Source organism: Lontra canadensis, unplaced genomic scaffold, assembly GCF_010015895.1.
Source record: "Lontra canadensis isolate GAN:19392208 unplaced genomic scaffold, GSC_riverotter_1.0 scaffold1, whole genome shotgun sequence".
NCBI classification, from domain to species: Eukaryota; Metazoa; Chordata; class Mammalia; order Carnivora; family Mustelidae; genus Lontra; species Lontra canadensis.
The window spans coordinates 4,888,988-4,908,858 of NW_022630995.1; the positions used below are offsets into that span (position 1 = coordinate 4,888,988).

Here is a 19,871-nt window from a genome sequence, read left to right on the forward strand (position 1 = left end):
GTTTAAAAATATCAATAAATGAAGATATTTTTTATATAGGATGCAGTGAAAATCTCTAATACACTATAGGTCAGAAAAATCAGTCCCAAACACTGGGTAGAAAAGGCCTTATTTTTAGTAATTAAATGCCAGGCAATCTCAGTGTTTATAAACACTTCAACTGTACAAGCACCTTCAGTGACCATAGCTCTTGTCAATTTCATTTACTAGGCACTGGTAAAAAGAGCAAGTCATAATAGAGGTAAGTCAGACAGGGTCCACAGTAAAGGGAGTCACAGGCCTCCTCACAAAAAAAAAAAAAAAAAGAAAGAAAGAAAAAAAGAGAGCGTAGTGGAGAATCAGAGCAGGCCCAGAAATGTAAGGAAAAAGGAGTAAGATTGGCAGGGAGGAAAAGATGAGGAAACGCAGAATCTTAGGTAGAACAGAAGACTCTAACCAAAGAAGAAAACAATGGTAATGTTTACCTTACTATGGAAAGTAGACACTCACTCACACATACACCAGTAATATATCCCCTAACAAACTGACAAAATGATAACATTTGGTAATATCTAATTCTGCTGAGTGTGTGAGGCAATAGAACGCTACTGGATGAATTACAAGGTAATGCGAACGTTTTAGAGAGCAATTTAGCGATACTTACAATAACATTTTCAATACACATTCTATTTCTTGAAATTCGCCTTCTGCATATACTTGGAAAAAACTGGCAATATGTATTTTTAAGAATGTCATTAAAATATTATTTGTAATAGCAAAACACTGGACATGATCTAAATGTCCATCAACAGGGAATGAGTATGTGTACATGTTCACAAGGGAATAAGCAACCATTGAAAAGAACAAGTCCGATCAGAACAGATCTCTTTTCATCTCTGAAGACATCCAAGCCATTTTCAGTGGAAAAGAAAGGTATGGAACAGTATGTGTGGCCTATTTTGTGTGTGAGTGAATTTTAATAAGGGTGGGTTTTTTTTTAAAGATTTTATTTATTTATTTGACAGGAAGAAAGACAGTGAGAGAGGGAACACAAACAGGGGGAGAGGGAGAGGGAGAAGCAGGCCTCCCACCAAGCAGGGAGTCCAAGGAGGGGCTCACTCCCATGACCCTGGGACCACGACCCAAGCTGACACTTAACCAGGCACCCTGTAAGGGTGTTTATGTTATACCTTAACATTTCTAGAAGGACAAAAACCTATTTTTTTAAGTGTATTTACTTTAGGGGCGCCTTGGTAGCTCAGTCAGTTGGGCCTCCAGCCCTCGATTCAGCTAAGGTCATGATCTCACTGAGATAGAGCCCCATGTTGGGCTCCACGCTCAGTAGGGTATCTACTAGAAATTATCTCTGCCTCTCCCTCTGCCCCTCCCCATGCTCACACTCTCTCTTCTCTCTCTAAAATAATAAATTAATTTTTAAAAATCCATTTTAGAAAGTGTATTTATTTTTAGTAACCTCTACACCCAACATGGGGCTTGAACTCATGACCCTGGGTCAAGAAGCAGGTCTCTTCTGACCGAGCCAGCCAGGCACCCCAACAAAAAACTATCTATAAAAGTTCTAGGAGAAAACATTGCAGGGAGAGGGGCTTTAGTGTGCCTTTTTTGTAAACTGCTCTAATTTAACCAAGTGCATATGTTAATTTGATAATTTTAAAATGTCAACAGTTATCTGGTCATAATTTTCTGTCCCTAGTAGAGTTTTCTATTATAAACTCAGATAATCCTTTAAAAATTATCTAATTACTGGGTGCCTGGGTGGCTCAGTGGGTTAAGCCGCTGCTTTTGGCTCAGGTCATGATCTCAGGGTCCTGGGATAGAGTTCCGCATCGGGCTCTCTGCTCAGCAGGGAGCCTGTTTCCCTCTCTCTGCCTGCCTCTCTGCCTACTTGTGATCTCTCTCTCTGTCAAATAAATAAATAAAATCTTTAAAAAAAATTATCTAATTACTATCTGAAATTGAACTACTATTTGAAATATATATATATACTAGCCATACTAGCCAGGTACATAATTATGTCTCAACATTTTTAGAGAATCTACCTTAGTTTCATCTCTTTTTCATGGAAAGAACCATAATTTTAAAAGAAATTAGGGTACAGTTAAATATGTTTTTCTCCCCTGTGAATCTTTATTTTTAGTTTTATGCTTTAAAATCTTTCCCTTAGAGCACTGGGTGGCTCAGTCAGTGAGGCATCTACCTGCAGTTTGGTTCATGATCCCAGGGTCCTGGGAGTGAGCCTGGCCTCAGGCTCCCTGCTCAGTGGGAGGCCTGCTTGTCCCTCTCCCTCTGCCTCTGCCTGCCACTCCCCCTGCTTATGCTCTGTCAAATAAATAAAATAAAATCTTGCCCTTAAATTTGGTCACTTAGGAATTTACTTTTATCCCAACCAACATACCATTCATGCTGAAAAAAAGAAAAATGGTGACTACTTGATAGTTGACTGAAAAATAAAATATTCCAATGATAACCTGTTGTGCTTGCATAATAGTCAACATATAATTTAAATGACATTTTCACGAATAAAAACTTGAAAGATAAAAAAAATAAAAAACATTTTTAAATAACTAAAAAAAAACTTGAAAGAAAATAAAGAATATTTAGCCACAAATGAAAGAAATATATAAAAATACATTTTCTCTAAAAATAAATGGCATTTTCACTGATATGAGCATTTGATCTGACAGCATGCAGTCATAACCAATCTCATGAATGTGTAAATTATAGCACAAATTGTAGGAAAGATTAGCAAAAAAACCTAATTTACCTGTAAGTCACACTGCTGACAAATGTAAGATACTGGCTGGCTATAAGAGTGTTTGTATAGGTTTGAGATACAAGGGCATTAGAAGTTGAGTTCTAATACCCAAGATACTAACCTTCAAGTCAGATAATTAAGAAAGATCATTCAAATGATTACGCTTATCACTTTGATACAGAAGGAAAGCCGGCTGAATCCAACCAAGATCAATTTCATATTACACCAATACCAGAACTGGATCTCAAAGCCATGTGGCAGTACAGACCTTTTGAGAACCCTAACAAGTGGCGTCAAAATGATTTAACTAAAGTAAGACAGATCTCTCTTCTACAGGCAAACACAAACACAAAATTAACACATTCCACTCTTCCAAAAAACATCTTTTTAGATCAGGGTCAGCAAACCTTTACTCTAAAGAGCCAGAATATAAATATTTCAGGTTTTGCAGGCTACAAATAATCTCTGTAGCAAATTCTTTATTTTTTTACAACCCCTTAAAGTTGTAAAGAGCATTCTTAGCTCACAGGCTGTACAGAAACTGTCCGCAGTTGGATTTGGCCCACAGGCTATAGTTTTTTGACCCCTGACCTAGATACCTTCCTTCCTTCTATACACCACAATGAGGACCCCTAATAGGCATGTGCTGCTGTCAGTGCTCCTTTAGCTGCATATTCCTTCTAAGTTCAGTCCTCATATCACACAGGTGGCAAAAATAAATGAATAAAAAACCAACACCTTCAATATTTCCAACTGTATAGTAGAATAACATCACTCAGGACGCCTGGGCGACTCAGTCAGTTGGGAAAACCACTCTGGGATTTGGGCTCAGATCATGATCTCGGGGTTCTGGGATGGAGCCCCAAGTGGGGAGTCGGCTTGGGAATTCTCTCTCCCTCTGCACGCCCCCCCCCGCTTGTGTTCTCTTTTTCAAATAAATAAATATATCTTAAAAAAAAATAACATCCCTCAGAAATCTCAAACTTTTGAAAAAGATATATTACTTTGCTTTAAAATCTTTTTTATCTCTGATAATTATAAATAAAATTCAAATACTTATATTAATACAATTGTAAAAAAAAATTTTATTCCTTTTTAAATAACTATATTGAGGTATACTCGATACACTGAACATTTTTAACTTGATTGAGGTATATTTTGCATATCATATTACTTACCATTTTCTAATTTATGTTTCTTGATTTTTTAGTAAGCTTGTCAGATTGTGCAACAATAACCATAAGTCAGTTTTTTTTTTTTTTTTTTTTTTTTTTAAAGATTTTATTTATTTATTTGACAGACAGAGATCACAAGTAGGCAGAGAGGCAGGCAGAGAGAGGAGGAAGCAGGCTCGATGCTGAGCAGAGAGCCCGATGTGGGGCTCGATCCCAGGACCCTGGGATCATGACCTGAGCCGAAGGCAGAGGCTTTAACCCACTGAGCCACCCAGGCACCCCCATAAGTCAGTTTTAAAACATCTTCATCACCCCAAGATGATCCCTCATGCATTTACTTTTAATGCCTAAACTTATTGCTTCCATCCTGCCCAAGGCAACCACACATCTACTTTTTGCTTTATAGTTTTACCTTTTCATATAAATGGTATCACATAGTATGTGGTTTCTATGTCTGATTTTCACTGAGCATAAAGCTTTTGTGAATCATCCACAGCAGAGCAGGTATTCACAGTTCATTTCTTTTTTTTGCCGAATAATATTCCACAGGTTATGTTTCACATTCTCAAAGTGTCAATTTATTAAGTTTTGACATACGCATATACTCACGAAAACCTCCCGAGTCAAAATAACACACATGTCAGTCATCCCCCAAATTGTGTGCTCGTTTGTAATCCCTCCTTCCCAACCCTCCCCATCCACTTATGCCCACAGAAATGACTGGTCTGTTTGCTGACACATTATACATTAGTACACTATGTAAACTTGCATTTGCCAGAATTTTATAGAAACAGAATCATACAATATGTACTCCTTTGGCTTTCACTCAGTATAATCATTTTTAAATTCATCCATGTTAAAGCATTTTCAATTTTTTTATTACTAAAGAATATTCTATTATATAGATATAATAAAGATTATTTATACATTCACCTGTCAATGGACATGTGAAATGTTTCCAGTTTTTAACTATTACAAATAAATCTGTCATAAGCATTTGTTCCTAAGTCTTTGTATGGGCATGGTTTCATTTCTTCTGGATAAATATCTAAAAGTGAAATGTGGATCATCTAGCAGGTGGATGTTAAATTTTTTTACTTTTTAAAGATAGATTTATTTATTTTAGAAACAGACAATGAGCAAGCAAGTGGGAGAGGGGCAAAGGGAGAGGGAGAATCCTGAAGCAGCCTCCCTGCTTTGTGCAGGGCCTGATCCCAGGACCCTGAGATCATGACCTGAACCAAAATCAAGGGTCGGCCACCCAACAAACTGAGCCACCCAGGCACCCCTGCATGTTAACTTTCTTGAGCTGCCAAAATGTGGCACTGATGCCGCCACAATAGTGTAAGTGTTCCAATCTCTCCACATCCTTATCAATATTTGCTGTGGTCAGTTTTTCTAATTTTAATTATTCCAATAGATGTACAGTGATAGCTCAAGGAGGTTTTCGTCTGTATTTCTATTAACAACTAATAATGCTGAGCATCCTTCAATGTGTTGGTCATCTGTTTGTCTGCCATGTGTCTGTCACACTTGGATTAGGTATGTTCAAATCTTTTGCTCATTTTTAAAACTGGGTTTTTTTATTATTATTGAGGTTTAAGAGCTCTTCATATATTATGGATTTATCAGTGTTACATGATTTGTAAATATTTTATCCCAGCCTGTGATTTATCTCCTCTTAATACTGTCTTTTAAAGAACAAATGCTTTTTATTTTTATACAGTGCAATTTACTAGTTTCTTCTTTTGTGGATTATGCTATGCTTTTCATTTCACATCTAAAAAAAAAAAATCACTCTCTAACTCAACTTCTTCTTCCACAGATTTTATAATTTTAGGCATTATGTTTAGGTCTTTGATACATTTTGAGCTAATTATATGTGATATGAAGTCATGGGTCAAAGTTCATTTTACTGTATGCAGATATTCAATTGTTCCAGTACCATTTCTCGAAAAGATTAATGTTTCTCCATTAAAAATGACTTTGCAACATATTTTAAGTCAGCTGTCCAAAAAAAAAAACCCACTGGGTTTTGGGGACTCTATTCTATTCCACTATCATTTCGTCTTTTTGATGTCAATACCACAGTGCCTTAAATACCACTGCCTTTATAAAGCTTGAAATCAGGTAGATCTCTAACTTTGCTATTTGTCAAAGTTGTTTTAGTTATTCTAGATCCTTTGTATTTCCATATGAATCTTAGAATCAGCTTGCCAGTTTCTACCAAAAAAAAAAAAGGCTAAATGGGATTTTGATCAAGAATGTACTGCACCTACACATTACTCTGGGGACAACTGACATTTAACAATACCGGATTCACTGACCCATAAACATGGTACATGTCATTATTCATACCGGATTCACGGACCCCTAAACATGGTACACGTCATTATTTATTAGATCTTATTATTATTATATTATTATATTAATAATTTATTATTATTATTATTATTATTTATTAGATCTTAACTCCCCTTAACTTCCCTCAACTCTGTCTTGAAATCTTCATGTATGGATCTTGCACATCTTTTGTATTTCCTATTTTTTGATATTACTATAATTTTTTTTTTACTTGTAAAGTATTTGCTTGTAATTTGCTTGTAATTTACTTGTAATAGCGAAAAAATGGAAACAACTCAAGTGCCCACCTGACTGCACTGCCTAAAATCCCTAGATCGGTGCTGAACAGAAGTGGTGAAAGTGGACATCATTAATTTGCTCCTGTTCTTAGAAGGAAAGTATTCAGTTTTTCACCTCCAAGTATAATGTTAGTTGTTGGTTTTTCTTAGATGCCTTCTGTCAGGTTGAGGGCATTAACTTCTATTCCTAGTGTGCTGAGATTTTTTGATCAGAAATGAATGCTCGATTCTCTCAAATGCTTTCTCTGTCTACTGAGATGATCAGATGGCTTTTGATTTTTAATTTGTTAATATGGCGAATTTTAATGATTGATCACTGAATGTTAAACGAACTAGTATTCCTAGAATAAACCCTACTTGGTGATGACATGTTATCCTTTTTTTATATATATTGCTGGATTCTATTAGCTAAAATTTAGTTTATAATTTTAACAACTATTTTTTCCCAAAATTTGTATTTATTTATTTGACACAGAGAGAGAGAGAGATCACAAGTAGGAAGAGAAGCAGGCAGAGAGAGAGGAGGGGAAGGAGGCAGGCTCCCTGCTGAGCAGAGCCCAACGCTGGGCTCGATCCCAGGACCCTGAGACCATGACCTGAGCCGAACGCAGAGGCTTAACCCACTGAGCCACCCAGGACATCTATTTTTCATGAATGATAGTGGACTATATTTTTTTGCCTGGTTTTGGTATCGAGGTAATGCTATCATAGGTGAAAAAGTAATCAGGTCCCTGTTACTTCATGTTAGCCAGAAGTAGAAGTTTGCTTTATAGTCATTAGTTCAACTATTCCTTCCTAGCCTAGAATGTATGCATCATTACTAATGTCATTTTGCATTTAGGGAAAATGGGGAATGGGGCTCAGAGAGCAATGGAACACAATTCCAATCTGGAACTAGGATATGAATCCAGACAGTATAAATCTAAAATCCATTCTCTTAATCTGTTATACTATATAATACTATAATATTTAAGTAGTATTAAAAAAGATTCTCAAAAAATAAAAAAAATTTTAAATAAAAAAATTTTAAAAACAATTTTTTACCGGAAATTAATTTATTTTTCATTAAGAAAAAGCATTCTACCTCTAAATGATACAAGTAGTCTGACCTGGAGCTCCTGTAATCACTTAAGCACTATGGTATTTGTTGAGAAGAATAAATGAGATGCCAGTTTCTTATACACTGGGTCAGGATCTACATAAACTATTAACTACTGAATATACTGAAAACATTACTTAACAAATAGCAAAGATCCACCTGGAAAAAAATAGTCTTATAAAGATGTCCTATAGTCCCCCAAAGTCCAACCAAAACATCACCAACGGGGCACATGGGTGGCTCAGTCAGTTGAGCATCCTACTTGGTTTTGGCTCAGGTCATAATGTCATGGGTAGTGGGACCAAGCCCTGTGTCAGACTGTGCGCTCAGTGGGGAATCTGCATAAAGATTCTTCCCCTCTGCCACTGTCCCCTCCCCTCTCTTTAGTATATAAATTCTATAGCTCGGGAATTCAAGACACAACATTTTAAGAAACTTGTTTTAAGTCTGCCGTCCTGTAAGTAGCAGAACAGGTATTCTCAGTTCTGTAGAGAACGAGGTCTGTACAGCTCTAGAGTATTTTCTAAAAATTCCCGTTTTTTTCATTTGCTTTTCACATTACAATGTTATCATCCCTAACAAACAAGGAGCACTGCCAAGGGCCTTCTGGAAATAAGGAAAGTGCAACATCAGATTTTAGCAGACCACAATGCCATGCAATTGGTGCTGAGCTCTGAAGTAATGACAGCAGACAGAGCTTTCCCAATCTCTGACTGGATTAAACTGTTTTGCCCTCTTTCTAAAGCAAGTTTTCCTTCCATAAGACTAGCTGAGTGTTTTTCTCTACTTCTGATAGTCTACAGTGGGCACAGCTCAATTAGCTTGGACTACCAGCTGTCGGCTAAAACGCAGAATCCCTCTTAAGAGCAGGACGGGAAGAGGAGTAACAGCTACTCAAATAATTCCAGGCCTGCGGCAAGATGGTTTTGGGCAAAGAGCCTGAAGTCTTGAAGACTGCCAACGCTCAAATACCTATTCTGCCTCACCCAGCTTTGAGACCTTGGAAAAATTATTTAACCTCTTTGGCCTTCATCCATAAAATGGGGATGATAATTTGTCCTCTCATAGTGCTGAAGATTAAGAGAGAAAATATACGAAATGAAGAGTGTTAAGAAGAGTGCCTGGCACTTCCTGGGCACTGCTTAAATCTTATTATCAATATCACTATTATTCTATAGTTACTGAACAGGAAAAAGTACTTTAGAGATCCCTTAGCATAAAGAAGATTTTAGCAAATAACTGTATATCTAAAAACAAAGTCCTATAAACCTGAACTATGTACATCAGAGTCCAAAAAATAGCTTTGAAAGTTGATTTCCATCATATTCTATAAGTAGACAGTTTTTAAAACACAAGGAAGGATAATCAAAACAATTCATAAAAATAAAGCAAATTACTCAATTCCATGATAGTAGTATTAAATACCTATTATGGGCTTAGCCTTATGCAATGTTCTATAGGGAGATACAAGATCTAACCCTATTCTCAATAAACTTAGAATATTAGAGAGCAAAAAATACATACATGGAATAATCAAATAAAGCAAAAATATTATATCATTGAGGGGCACATGAAGGAATTCTCAAATACCATTAAAATTTACGAGTTTAATCTACAGAATAAAAAAATTGTCTGTCTGCGTACCTAGTGCTACTCCTGATGCTGGTGCCAAGAACAAGTTCAAAGGAGAGGCATATTATATTATAAATTATCAGTCACTCAAGCAAAACAAAGAGGGCTATTTAATAATTTCCATTGTAACTTACTGTTGCTATTTTGGTCTCGAGAAAGTTCTCCCTTTCTTCATCTACCTTAATTTCATGTCCCATTTTAAATAATTCAAGCATTTTGGGGATGTCACGGCCAATGGAATCTGGTTAGAAAAATTAAAAATCCAAAGTTAATACTACATATAAATAAGTAACAAAAATTACAGAATAAGAGAAATATTCATCTTATATTAAGATACAGTAAACAAGTCGTGGCAGACAGACTAATTTAGAGCATTGCATGCCCTTCCATGACCCCTCCCCGTGAGTGTGAATGGGAGCTACAACTTGCTTCTAACCAAGAGACAGAGTGCTCATATACACATGATTACATCACATAAAACTGTTCATGCTGACCCTGGAGGAGACCCTCTGCTTTATTGGTTTTGAAGCAGCAGCTGCAATGTTTAAAGCTGACATAGGAAAAGGGCCCCAAGACAAGAAACTGAGGCCCTCGACCTAGCAGCCTGCAAGGAGCTGAATCCCAGCCCAAAGCCATGTGAGTCCAGAAGTGGATCCTCCCTCAGTCAAGTGTCAGATGAAACCACAGGCCTGACTGATACCTTGATCAAAGCTTCATGAGACACTGAAGCAGAGGACCCAGCTTAGGTGTATACACATTCCTAACACACCATGAGATAGTAAATGTGTGCTGTTTTTTTTCTTTTTTTTTTTTTTTAATTATTTGACAGAGATCACAAGTAGGCAGAGAGGCAGGCAGAGAGTGAGAGGGGGAAGCAGGCTCCCCACTGAGCAGAGAGCCCAATGTGGGGCTCGATCCCAGGACCCTAGGATCATGACCTGAGCTGAAGGCAGAGGCTTTAACCCACTGAGCCACCCAGGCGCCCCAAATGTGTGCTGTTTTATGACACTAAATTTGTGGTACTATCTGCCTTCAGCTCAGGTCATGATCCCAGGGTCCTGGGACTGAGCCCAGCATGGGACTTCCTGCTCAGTGGGAAGCCTGCTTCTAGCTCTCCCACTCCCCCTGCTTGTGTTCCCTCTCTCACTGTCTCTGTCAAATAAATAAATAAAATCTTTAAAAAAAATAAAAAATTGAAACTCAACTTATTGGATTCTATTGTCACTTTGTCCTCCATTATGGAAGAAAAGAGTACAACTGAATACAGAAAGGAGAAAAATGAAATCAAGGTAAAAATGAAGAATTTTCAAAGAATCACACAGAAGACTTGAAAAATAAACTGCACCTTCCAACTTTCAGTCATTAATATTTAACCCAAATTTAATACACAAAAATACAAGTTTTTAATATTTCATGACACCATACCTTAACTTGAAAAATTTTAAATTTTGTACATAGAAAATATGAATTATTTAATTATTTGAAGAGTAAGAAATACGGTAAGGGATGTGCTACTATAGACACATCACTTATATATCTCCAATAATTCTTCCCATGATAAGTGAACATGAAGATCTCATTATATAAAGTACAGTATATTGGGGCGCCTGGGTGGCTCAGTGGGTTAAAGCCTCTGCCTTCGGCTCAGGTCATGATCTCAGGGTCCTGGGATCGAGCCCTGCATCGGCAGGGAGCCTGCTTCCTCCTCTCTCTCTGCCTGCCTCTCTGCCTACTTGTGATCTCTGTCTGTCAAATAAATAAATTTAAAAAAATAAAGTACAGTATATCTTCAGCATACATTACTTCCAAGGATCACAGGGAGTTATTCAGTATGGCTCAGAAGCACTTCAGTACAATGAAAGCAATTATCCACAAGGAACTTAAAATCTAACTGTAACTGATGGAAAGAAAAGGGACTTGCAGATAGAACAACTACTAAAAAATACTACTTTTTTTTAAGTATCACATTCTGATGTAACTATACTCAACAGGAAAAAAGCATAATAAAAACAGTATAGTGGTGTATAAAAAATAGGAACCTGGTTAAATCATTTATTATCTCTACTTACACTTGTTTCTTAAGAATAGTACCTTCTACGTAGTGACAGCTCAAGAATTATGTTAACTAACCTAAATCTATAACCATAATGCCTTCCTTTCTGTCACTGCAAATCGAGAGTCTATGCTCTTAGCAAAGGCCAACCCTCTCCATTCGTGCACTGGACCCCACCACTCCCTTCTCTCTACTATCCCACCAACTTCCTTAGACATGCTTTTCTAAATCATCGTCATCAGCTTGCAAACCTGCTATAAAATCTCCCATCTTAAAGTAAAGTAAGTCTGCAACTTCATATTGTCTTCCAGTGACCAATACTTCCCGAAGGGCGTTACGTTCTCAAACAGCTATCTTTTTTCTACTTCTTCTCCTTCCATTTTCTCTTAAATCTATTTCAATCAGGTTATCATCCACTGAAAATGGTATTTTCAAGGTCACCAATGACATTCACAATGACAAATCCAATAATTATTTCTCAGTGTTCCTCTGACTTGACCTATCAATAGCAGTTCAGAGTACATCCCTCCTTTTCTAAAACAGCCTGACTTGTCCTCTGAAACGCTGTTCTCACTACCTGTTCCACTCAGTTTTTTGGCTGAGCCACCCTCACCCGGGCGGCTTACAAAGACTGAACTACCTCAGGGCTCAGTCACTTGACTTCTATTCAATCACACCTCAGCAATCTCATCCACACACATGGCTTTAAAAACCATTTATCTACCAATAACTGCCAAATTTGTATCTCCAGCCACAGCCTCTCTCATCCAATCACCTACTTGGTATCTCTGTCTAGATGCAGGTAGAGAATTAATAAGGAGTACAAAAGGACAAATGTTTGCTGAAAGAATGAATAAATGACTTCATAATTTTGAGTCTGATTTCATGGTGAAATTATGAGTGTGAAAGACCAGGGCTTAGGAAGAAAAAGGAAACAGTTTTGCATTAAAACATACTGAAGAGAAGGTTCTGATGGGGTATTGAAAAAAATATATACAGTGTGTGTACAGTTAGAATAAGAAACCAGAAAAAAGTGATAGACTGGGGGTAATGATACAGATTTGAGTTTTCAGGCCAATTCTATCCCAAAACAAATAAAATTTTCTTTCTTTGACCTGACATATTCCTTTTTCTACCTCTTTGTCCTATAACCAAAGTGTGTCAATGTTCATTTGCATTTATCTTATGAGCAAGATGTTGAGCATCATTTCTAGGCTTAATGGCCACTTACACAGCTTATCTTGTAAACTGCCTGTTCAGTTCTTTTGCCCCTTTTTAAAAGCAGTCTTCTTACTGAGTCTTAAGAATTCTTTGTACATTCTAGAAATAAGTCCTTTGCCAGATAAATATGCAGCAAATATTTTCCCCCAAACTGTGGACTGCCTTTTCATCTTCTTAATGGTGTCTTCCCATGAGCCATGTTCTTAATTTTGATAGTCCATTGTAGCAATTTTTTCTTCTATGGCTCATGCTTTTTGTGTCCTAAGAAATCCTTGCCTAATCCACAGCTGTAAAGATTTTCTTCCAGAAAATTTTCTTCTAGAATTTCATGGCTGTAGCCCTTATAATTAGATCTGTGATCCATTTTTAACTAATTTCTGTGTTTGATGTGAGGAAAGGGATACAGAGTTATTTAAGAAACAGTCACTGAAAACTATTCTCTCCCCGTACAGCCTTGGCAGCTTTGTCAAAAACCGGTTGTCCCTCAGGCGTGGGTCTGTTTGTTAACTCTCAGTGTTTGATCTGTACACATCCGTCTTTATGCCGCACCACACTGCCCTGATTACTATAGCATGGAAGTCAGGTCGTGCAGGTCCTCCAATTCTGTTCTTCCTTTTTAAAAACATTTTTTTATTCTAGGTCCTTTATATTTCCACTACATACTAGAATAAGTTTGTCAATTTCCAAAAAAAAAAAAAAAAAAAATTTTTTTTAAGCTTTCTCGGAACTTGATTGGGACTGCACTAATCTGTAGAAAATGTAGGGAAAAATCCCACTCAACAATATAGCCTTCAAATCCACAGCAATGCCATGTCCCTTGATTTACTTAGGTATTAATTAGGTATGCTTGATACTTTCAGCAATATTTAGTAGTTTTCTGTACGTAGGTCCTGCATCTTTTGTTAAAATTTATTCCTAATTTTGACTCAACATTCCTTTGACTTTTTTATTCTCTTATTAATGGAACTGTTTTATAAATTTCATTTTGATTGGCTATTGCTGGTGTAGAAAAACAGTTGATTTTGTGTATTGATCTTAAATACTATAACCTCACTAAATTCACTCATTAGAATTCACTCATTTAGAATCCTAACTTCTGGGCATAAAGACAGTTTTATTTCTTCCTTTCCCATATATACGCCCTTTATTTCACTGGCCTTCAGTACAATGTTGAACCTAAGTGGTGACAGCACAAACCTTTACCTTGTTGCTGATTTTAGGTAGAAAGCATTCAGTCTTTTTTTTTTTTCTTTTTAAAGATTTTATTTATTTATTTGACAGACAGAGATCACAAGTAGGCAGAGAGGCAGGCGGAGAGAGAGGGGGAAGCAGGCTCCCCACCAAGCAGAGAGCCGGATGTGGGGCTCGATCCCAGGACCCTGGAATTATGACTTGAGCCGAAGGCAGAGGCTTTAACCCACGGAGCCACCCAGGTGCCCCCGAAAGCATTCAGTCTTAATGGTCTCATCACTTAGAATGATATGAGCTGTTGATTTTTCATAGATGTGCTTTGTCAAGCTGAAGAAGCTCACTTCTGTTTCTAGCATTCTGAGTTATTAGCACGGCTGTGAGATTTTGTCTAATGTTTTCCCTGCATCTAGTGAGATGATCTTAAGGTCTTTTTCCTTTATTCTACTAACATGATATATAATATTGATGTTCAGATGTTAAACTAACTTTGTAATCCTAGAATAAACCTCCTGGGCTAATGTTTACTAACCTTCATATACATACCTACATATATACATAAAAACATACTGCCAGATTCAATTTGCTAATATTTTGTTAAGAATTTGTGCTTCTATGTTCATGAGGGATAATGACCTGTTGTTTTCTTTGCTTATGATATCCTTGTCCACCTATGATATGGTGAGCTCATAAAATGAATTGGTTAAGTGTTCCTTCACCATTATTTTCTAAAAGAGGTTGTGATAGATTGGTATTATTTTTGCCTTAAATGTCGGATAGAATTCACCAGTAAGAAATCATGTGGCCCTGAACTTTTCACTGTGGGAAGCTGTAAATTATAATTCAATTTCTTCAGCTGATATAGATCCATGGAGATTTTCTATTATCTTCTAGACACTGTGGTGATCTGTGTCTTACAAGGAATTTGCCCATTTCATCGGCATAAAGTTGTTCCTAACAGTCCTTGTCTCAAAAGTCTATTTTGTCTGATATTAATATAGTCAATCCAAGTCACTAATCCTTACTGTATCTTTTTTTTTAAGATTTTATTTATTTATTTATCTGACAGAGAGAGACAGAAAGAGTACAAGTAGGAGAAACAGCACGCAGAGGGAGAGGGAGAAGCAGGCTCCCTGCTGAGCAGAGAGGCCAATGTGGGGCTGGATCCCAGGACCCTGGGATCATGATCTCAGCCGAAGGCAGAGGCTTTAACCCACTGAGCCACCCAGGAGCACCTTCTTGGTGTATCTTTACCTATCATTTTACTTTCAACCTATTCGTGTACTTGCAAAAAAAGTGTCTCCTGTAAACACCATATAACTGAATTGTTTTTTCCTTTGTTTTATAATCCCTGCCTTTTGGGTGGAATATTTATTCATTCCAATTCCAATTAACAAAACTAATGATATGGCTGGATTTAGGTCTTTATTTTGATGTGTTTTCTATTTGTCTGATCTCATATGTTCTTCTGTCCTTTACTGCCTTCTTTTCTTTCAAACAAAAATATTTTAGTTTATCTTTTTCATTTTTTATTCCTCTTAGTTTTAACCTACGTCTCTTTGTATAGGCTTCTTGCTTATTGCAGAGATTACCATGCGCATGCTTATTTATCCCAACCTACTTCATCTTAGTACTGACTTCCAGGAAAACAGTAGAAATTTGTGCCAGCCCAACTCCATCTTCCCTCCACCACCTGAGATTATGATCATGCCCAAACCTGTTTCACCTCCTATATATATATTCATAGTATATACCGGGTTATTTACAACAGAAATCAAGGAATCACTCTAGATTCCTCCTCTCCCTTACCCCCACATCTAATCCCTACCTCTTGTTCATTCAGCCTCCTCGATATCCCACAACAGCTTTCCTCCTCTCCGTTTTTATTGCCACTGCTCAAATTCTGTCCTTACTCATCTTTTACTTAGACTACCGCATTAGCCTCCTACTGATCTCTATTAGAGTCTCATCATTTCCCTATTAGCACACTGTCACTTACACAGCTCCCACACAGTCATTCTAATATGCAAATCTTACATCATTCTTCTGAGCACCATTTTTCAATGGCTCCTAACTCCATAAAGGATCAAATCTAATCTCCACAGTGCGTCACACAAAGCCCTTGGTGATCTGGCCCACTGCCTATCACTGTCTAACCCCACTGGCCATCACTATCTGATAAAACATTATGTGCCAAATGACAGAAAGGTATTTATAAATTCCTGAATACAACTGAGTTTCTCATACTTTTGTTCGTAGTATAGGCCATTTCCTCTATCTGGAATGTTCTCCCCGTGCATGTCAGAAGAAAATACTTACTCAGGCTTAACCTCTTCACTGCTATTTCTTTCCTATAATCTGATTCTACAAAGTAGTCCTTCATTCCTCTCAGCACATTGTACGCTGGACACGGGTACGCTTCCGCGTTTTAGTGTAGCGGTTTATTCTTGCCTCTCTGGCCTCTCAAAGTTTATCTCCTTAAAGACGGGAACTACCTTTTTCTCTTTCAATCCTCAATACTACGTGCACTACCTGGCACATAACAGGTACTCAGTTGTTACTTATGTGCTTATTCAGTAAATGACTGGTGAAAGTAGAAACGGTCTATGAAGGCGTGAAAAAGAATGACCATTCCTAAACTAACTGCAGGAAACACGTGGCTTCCTCAGGAACTGCAGGGAGTCAGCAACAGCCGCAGTGCATTTATGATCAGTACTTATCACCCAGCCTGTGCTAAGCTCTTACATACACTATAACAAAAACACTAGACAGAGATGTTATCATGAGACCCACTTTGTAGATGAATAAACAGAGGCACAAAAATGTTAAAAAGCAGGGCGCCTGGGTGGCTCAGTGGGTTAAAGCCTCTGCCTTCGGCTCAGGTCATGATCCCAGGGTCCTGGGACCGAGCCCCACGTCAGGCTCTCTGCTCAGCAGGGAGCCTGCTTCCTCCTCTCTCTTTCTCTGCCTGCCTCTCTGCCTACTTGTGATCGCTGTCAAATAAATAAATTAAAAATAATTTTTAAAAAATGTTAAAAAGCTGGTTCAAGGTCATAGTAAGTGATAAATCCAAGACTAAGAGAGGTTTATATTAACTACTGTTCTATTCTGCTTTTCAGTATAACCCAATGTTAAATCTTCATTGCTATTTTTAGGCCTCTGCGAGCCCTTCCTGCTAGGTAATTGCTCTCTTCTTCACCTTCTCTTTTCTCTGTACTTTTCTCGGTACTAGGTACTCTATTACTTCTCTCCTTGTTCCTTCTTCCTTTCCCTTTCTCTCCCTCCAATTCTACCTGTTTCCACAACGAACATAATCAGTACTAAACTGTATGACCAGGTATTTCACCCTAACATTCTCTTTTCTTCTTTACCCAAAAATATTATAGGAAAGAAGTAGAATAAAACAAGACAGGGACAACAAAGTAGGAACAGTAAGAAAGGAGGTGAGTAAAGATTGTATAGTATAAAAGAAGTCTCAAGAAACAAAAAAAAAAAAAAAACTTCTAAGAAGAGATCTTTGAATGTGGCAGAAGAAAGACTGATGATTATTACTGAGTGCAAAATTTTAGCTGAATTATGAGAGAGAAGGATGTAAGAAATAATAATACTTGGTAAGGAAATGGGGACACCCAGCCAGTGAAGACCACTTGTTTAAAAAAACTTCGTATAAAACAACAGAAAAGAGGGACGCCTGGGTGGCTCAGTTGGTTGGACGACTGCCTTCGGCTCAGGTCATGATCCCGGAGTCCCGGGATCGAGTCCCGCATCGGGCTCCCAGCTCCATGGGGAGTCCGTTTCTCCCTCTGACCTTCTCCTCGCTCATGCTCTCTCTCACTGCCTCTCTCTCAAATAAATAAATAAAATCTTTAAAAAAAAAAAAAAAACAAAAAAAAACAGAAAAGATAAGATCATAGCTAGAAAGGATAGCTAAGTCAAATAAAGGTTTTGGGGGTATGTGTTTTGTTTTTTGTTGTTTTGTTTAACTAGAGAATCTAAGCATGATTAAATATTAAATTAAACCAGTTTGCCTGCTGCAAAAAACAAAACTGATAGTTCTGTGACAGTAAGGACCTTGTCTGTCTTGTTCATACTCCGCACACTCAAGGCTTGGGATGTAGTAGATACTCGATAACTGTATATATAATTACTCTAATCCAGAAAAATCTATAAATTGTAGGTAATTCATTCCTCAGTTGATTAATTTAATGCTGTATCTTCTATCAACTGAATGTTGCATTAAATGTGCATTCATCATACAAAATATTTTTTGAGTCCCATTGTGTGCCACATTATTACTCTACACCATGGGAACAGAATAGTGAACAAAAACAAAAAATGCTCATACTTCAGTGAGAAGAACCAAGTACACATTCACAACAACAAAAAAATAAAATGAAAGACAAAAATCATCTGATTATCTCAGTAGATACAGAAAAAACAATGACAAATTTCAACATCCACTCATGATAAAAACTCTCAACAACATCGATATAGAAGGAACATACCTCAATCTAATAAAGGTGGAATGTGACAAATCTACAGTTAACACTATACTCAATGGTTAACAAACTGGAAGTTTTTCCTCAAAAATCAGGAATAAGGATGTCCACTCTTGCCACTTTCATTCAACACCTACTAGAAGTCTTAGCCACAGCAATTAGACAAGAAAAAAATAAATAAAAGGCATCCAAACTGGTAAGAAAAAAGAAAACTGTTACTATTTGCCAATAATATAATACTATAAAGAAAACCCTAAAAACCACCAAGAACTATTAAAAGTAATAAGGGTTGTCAGGATGGCTCAGTTGATTAAGTATCTGTCTTTGGCTCAGGTCATGATTTCAGGGTCCTGGGATCAAGCCCCACATTGACTCTGCACTCAGTGGGAAGTCGGCTTCTTGGGGCATCTGGGTGGCTCAGTGGGTTAAAGCCTCTGCCTTCGGCTCGGGTCATGATCTCAGGGTCCTGCGATTGAGCCCCACATCTGGTTCTCTGCTTATCAGGGAGCCTGCTTCCCCCTCTCTCTCTGCCTACTTGTGATCTCTGTCAAATAAATAAATAAAATCTAAAAAAAAAAAAAAAGTCTACTTCTCCCTCTCCCTTTGCCCCTGCTCATGCTAGCTCTCTCTCTAATAAATAAATAAAGTCTTCTCTTTTTTTAAAGACAGACCTTATTTATTTTTTTTTAAAGATTTTATTTATTTATTTGATAGAGATCACAAGTAGGCAGAGAGGCAGGCAAAAAATGGGGAGGGGGAAGCAGGCTCCCTGCTAAGCAAAGAGCCCAATGCAGGGCTTGATCCCAGGACCCTGAGATCATGACCTGAGCTGAAGGCAGAGGCTTAACCCACTGAGCCACCCAGGCTCCCCAAATAAATAAAATCTAAAAAAATAAAAAAAAAAATGAATTCAGTAGGCTTACAGAATACAAAATTAATATACAGAAATCTGCTGCATTTCTATACACTAACAATGAATAGCAAAAAGAGAAATTAATAATCCCATTCACAATTGCACTAAAAGAGAATAAAATACCTAGGAATAAATTTGACCAAGGAGGTGAAAGACTGAAAACTACAGAACATGGATGAGAGAAACTGAAGATGACAGAAACAAATGGAAAGCTATTTCACGCTTATGAACTAAAGGAATATTATGTTAAAATTAAGCACAATGTTAAAATGTCCATACTACCCAAAGCAATGTACAGATTCAATAGAATACCTATCAATACCAACAACATTTTTCACAGAACTAGAACAAATAATCCTAAAATTTGTATGGAACCACAAAAGACCCTGAATACCCAAAGCAGCCTTGAAGAAAAAGAAAACAACTGGAGATACCACAATCCCAGATTTTAAGATCCACTACTAAGTTGTAGTAATCAGAAAAGTACGGTACTGGCACAAAAACAGATACCTGGGTCAATGGAACAGGACAGAGAGCCCAGAAATAAACCTACATTTACATGGTAAATTAATCTTCGACAAAGGGGCAAGATATACAATGGGGGAAAAGACCATGTCTTCAATAAATAGTATTGGGAAAAGTGGGACAGCTACATGCAAAGGAATGAAACTGGACCACTCTTACAACATACACA

At 37.3% G+C, this 19,871-nt stretch overlaps 1 protein-coding gene across 1 annotated transcript in view; it reads right to left on the minus strand.

The window, feature by feature from the left end:
- Positions 1-19,871, minus strand: part of MRPL1 (mitochondrial ribosomal protein L1) — a 102,326-nt gene that overhangs the window by 39,739 nt on the left and 42,716 nt on the right. Inside the window, exon 7 of the mRNA XM_032883241.1 lies at positions 9,438-9,544. Within this exon, the coding sequence (XP_032739132.1) occupies positions 9,438-9,544 (107 nt within the window). The remainder of the gene's footprint in view (positions 1-9,437; positions 9,545-19,871) is intronic.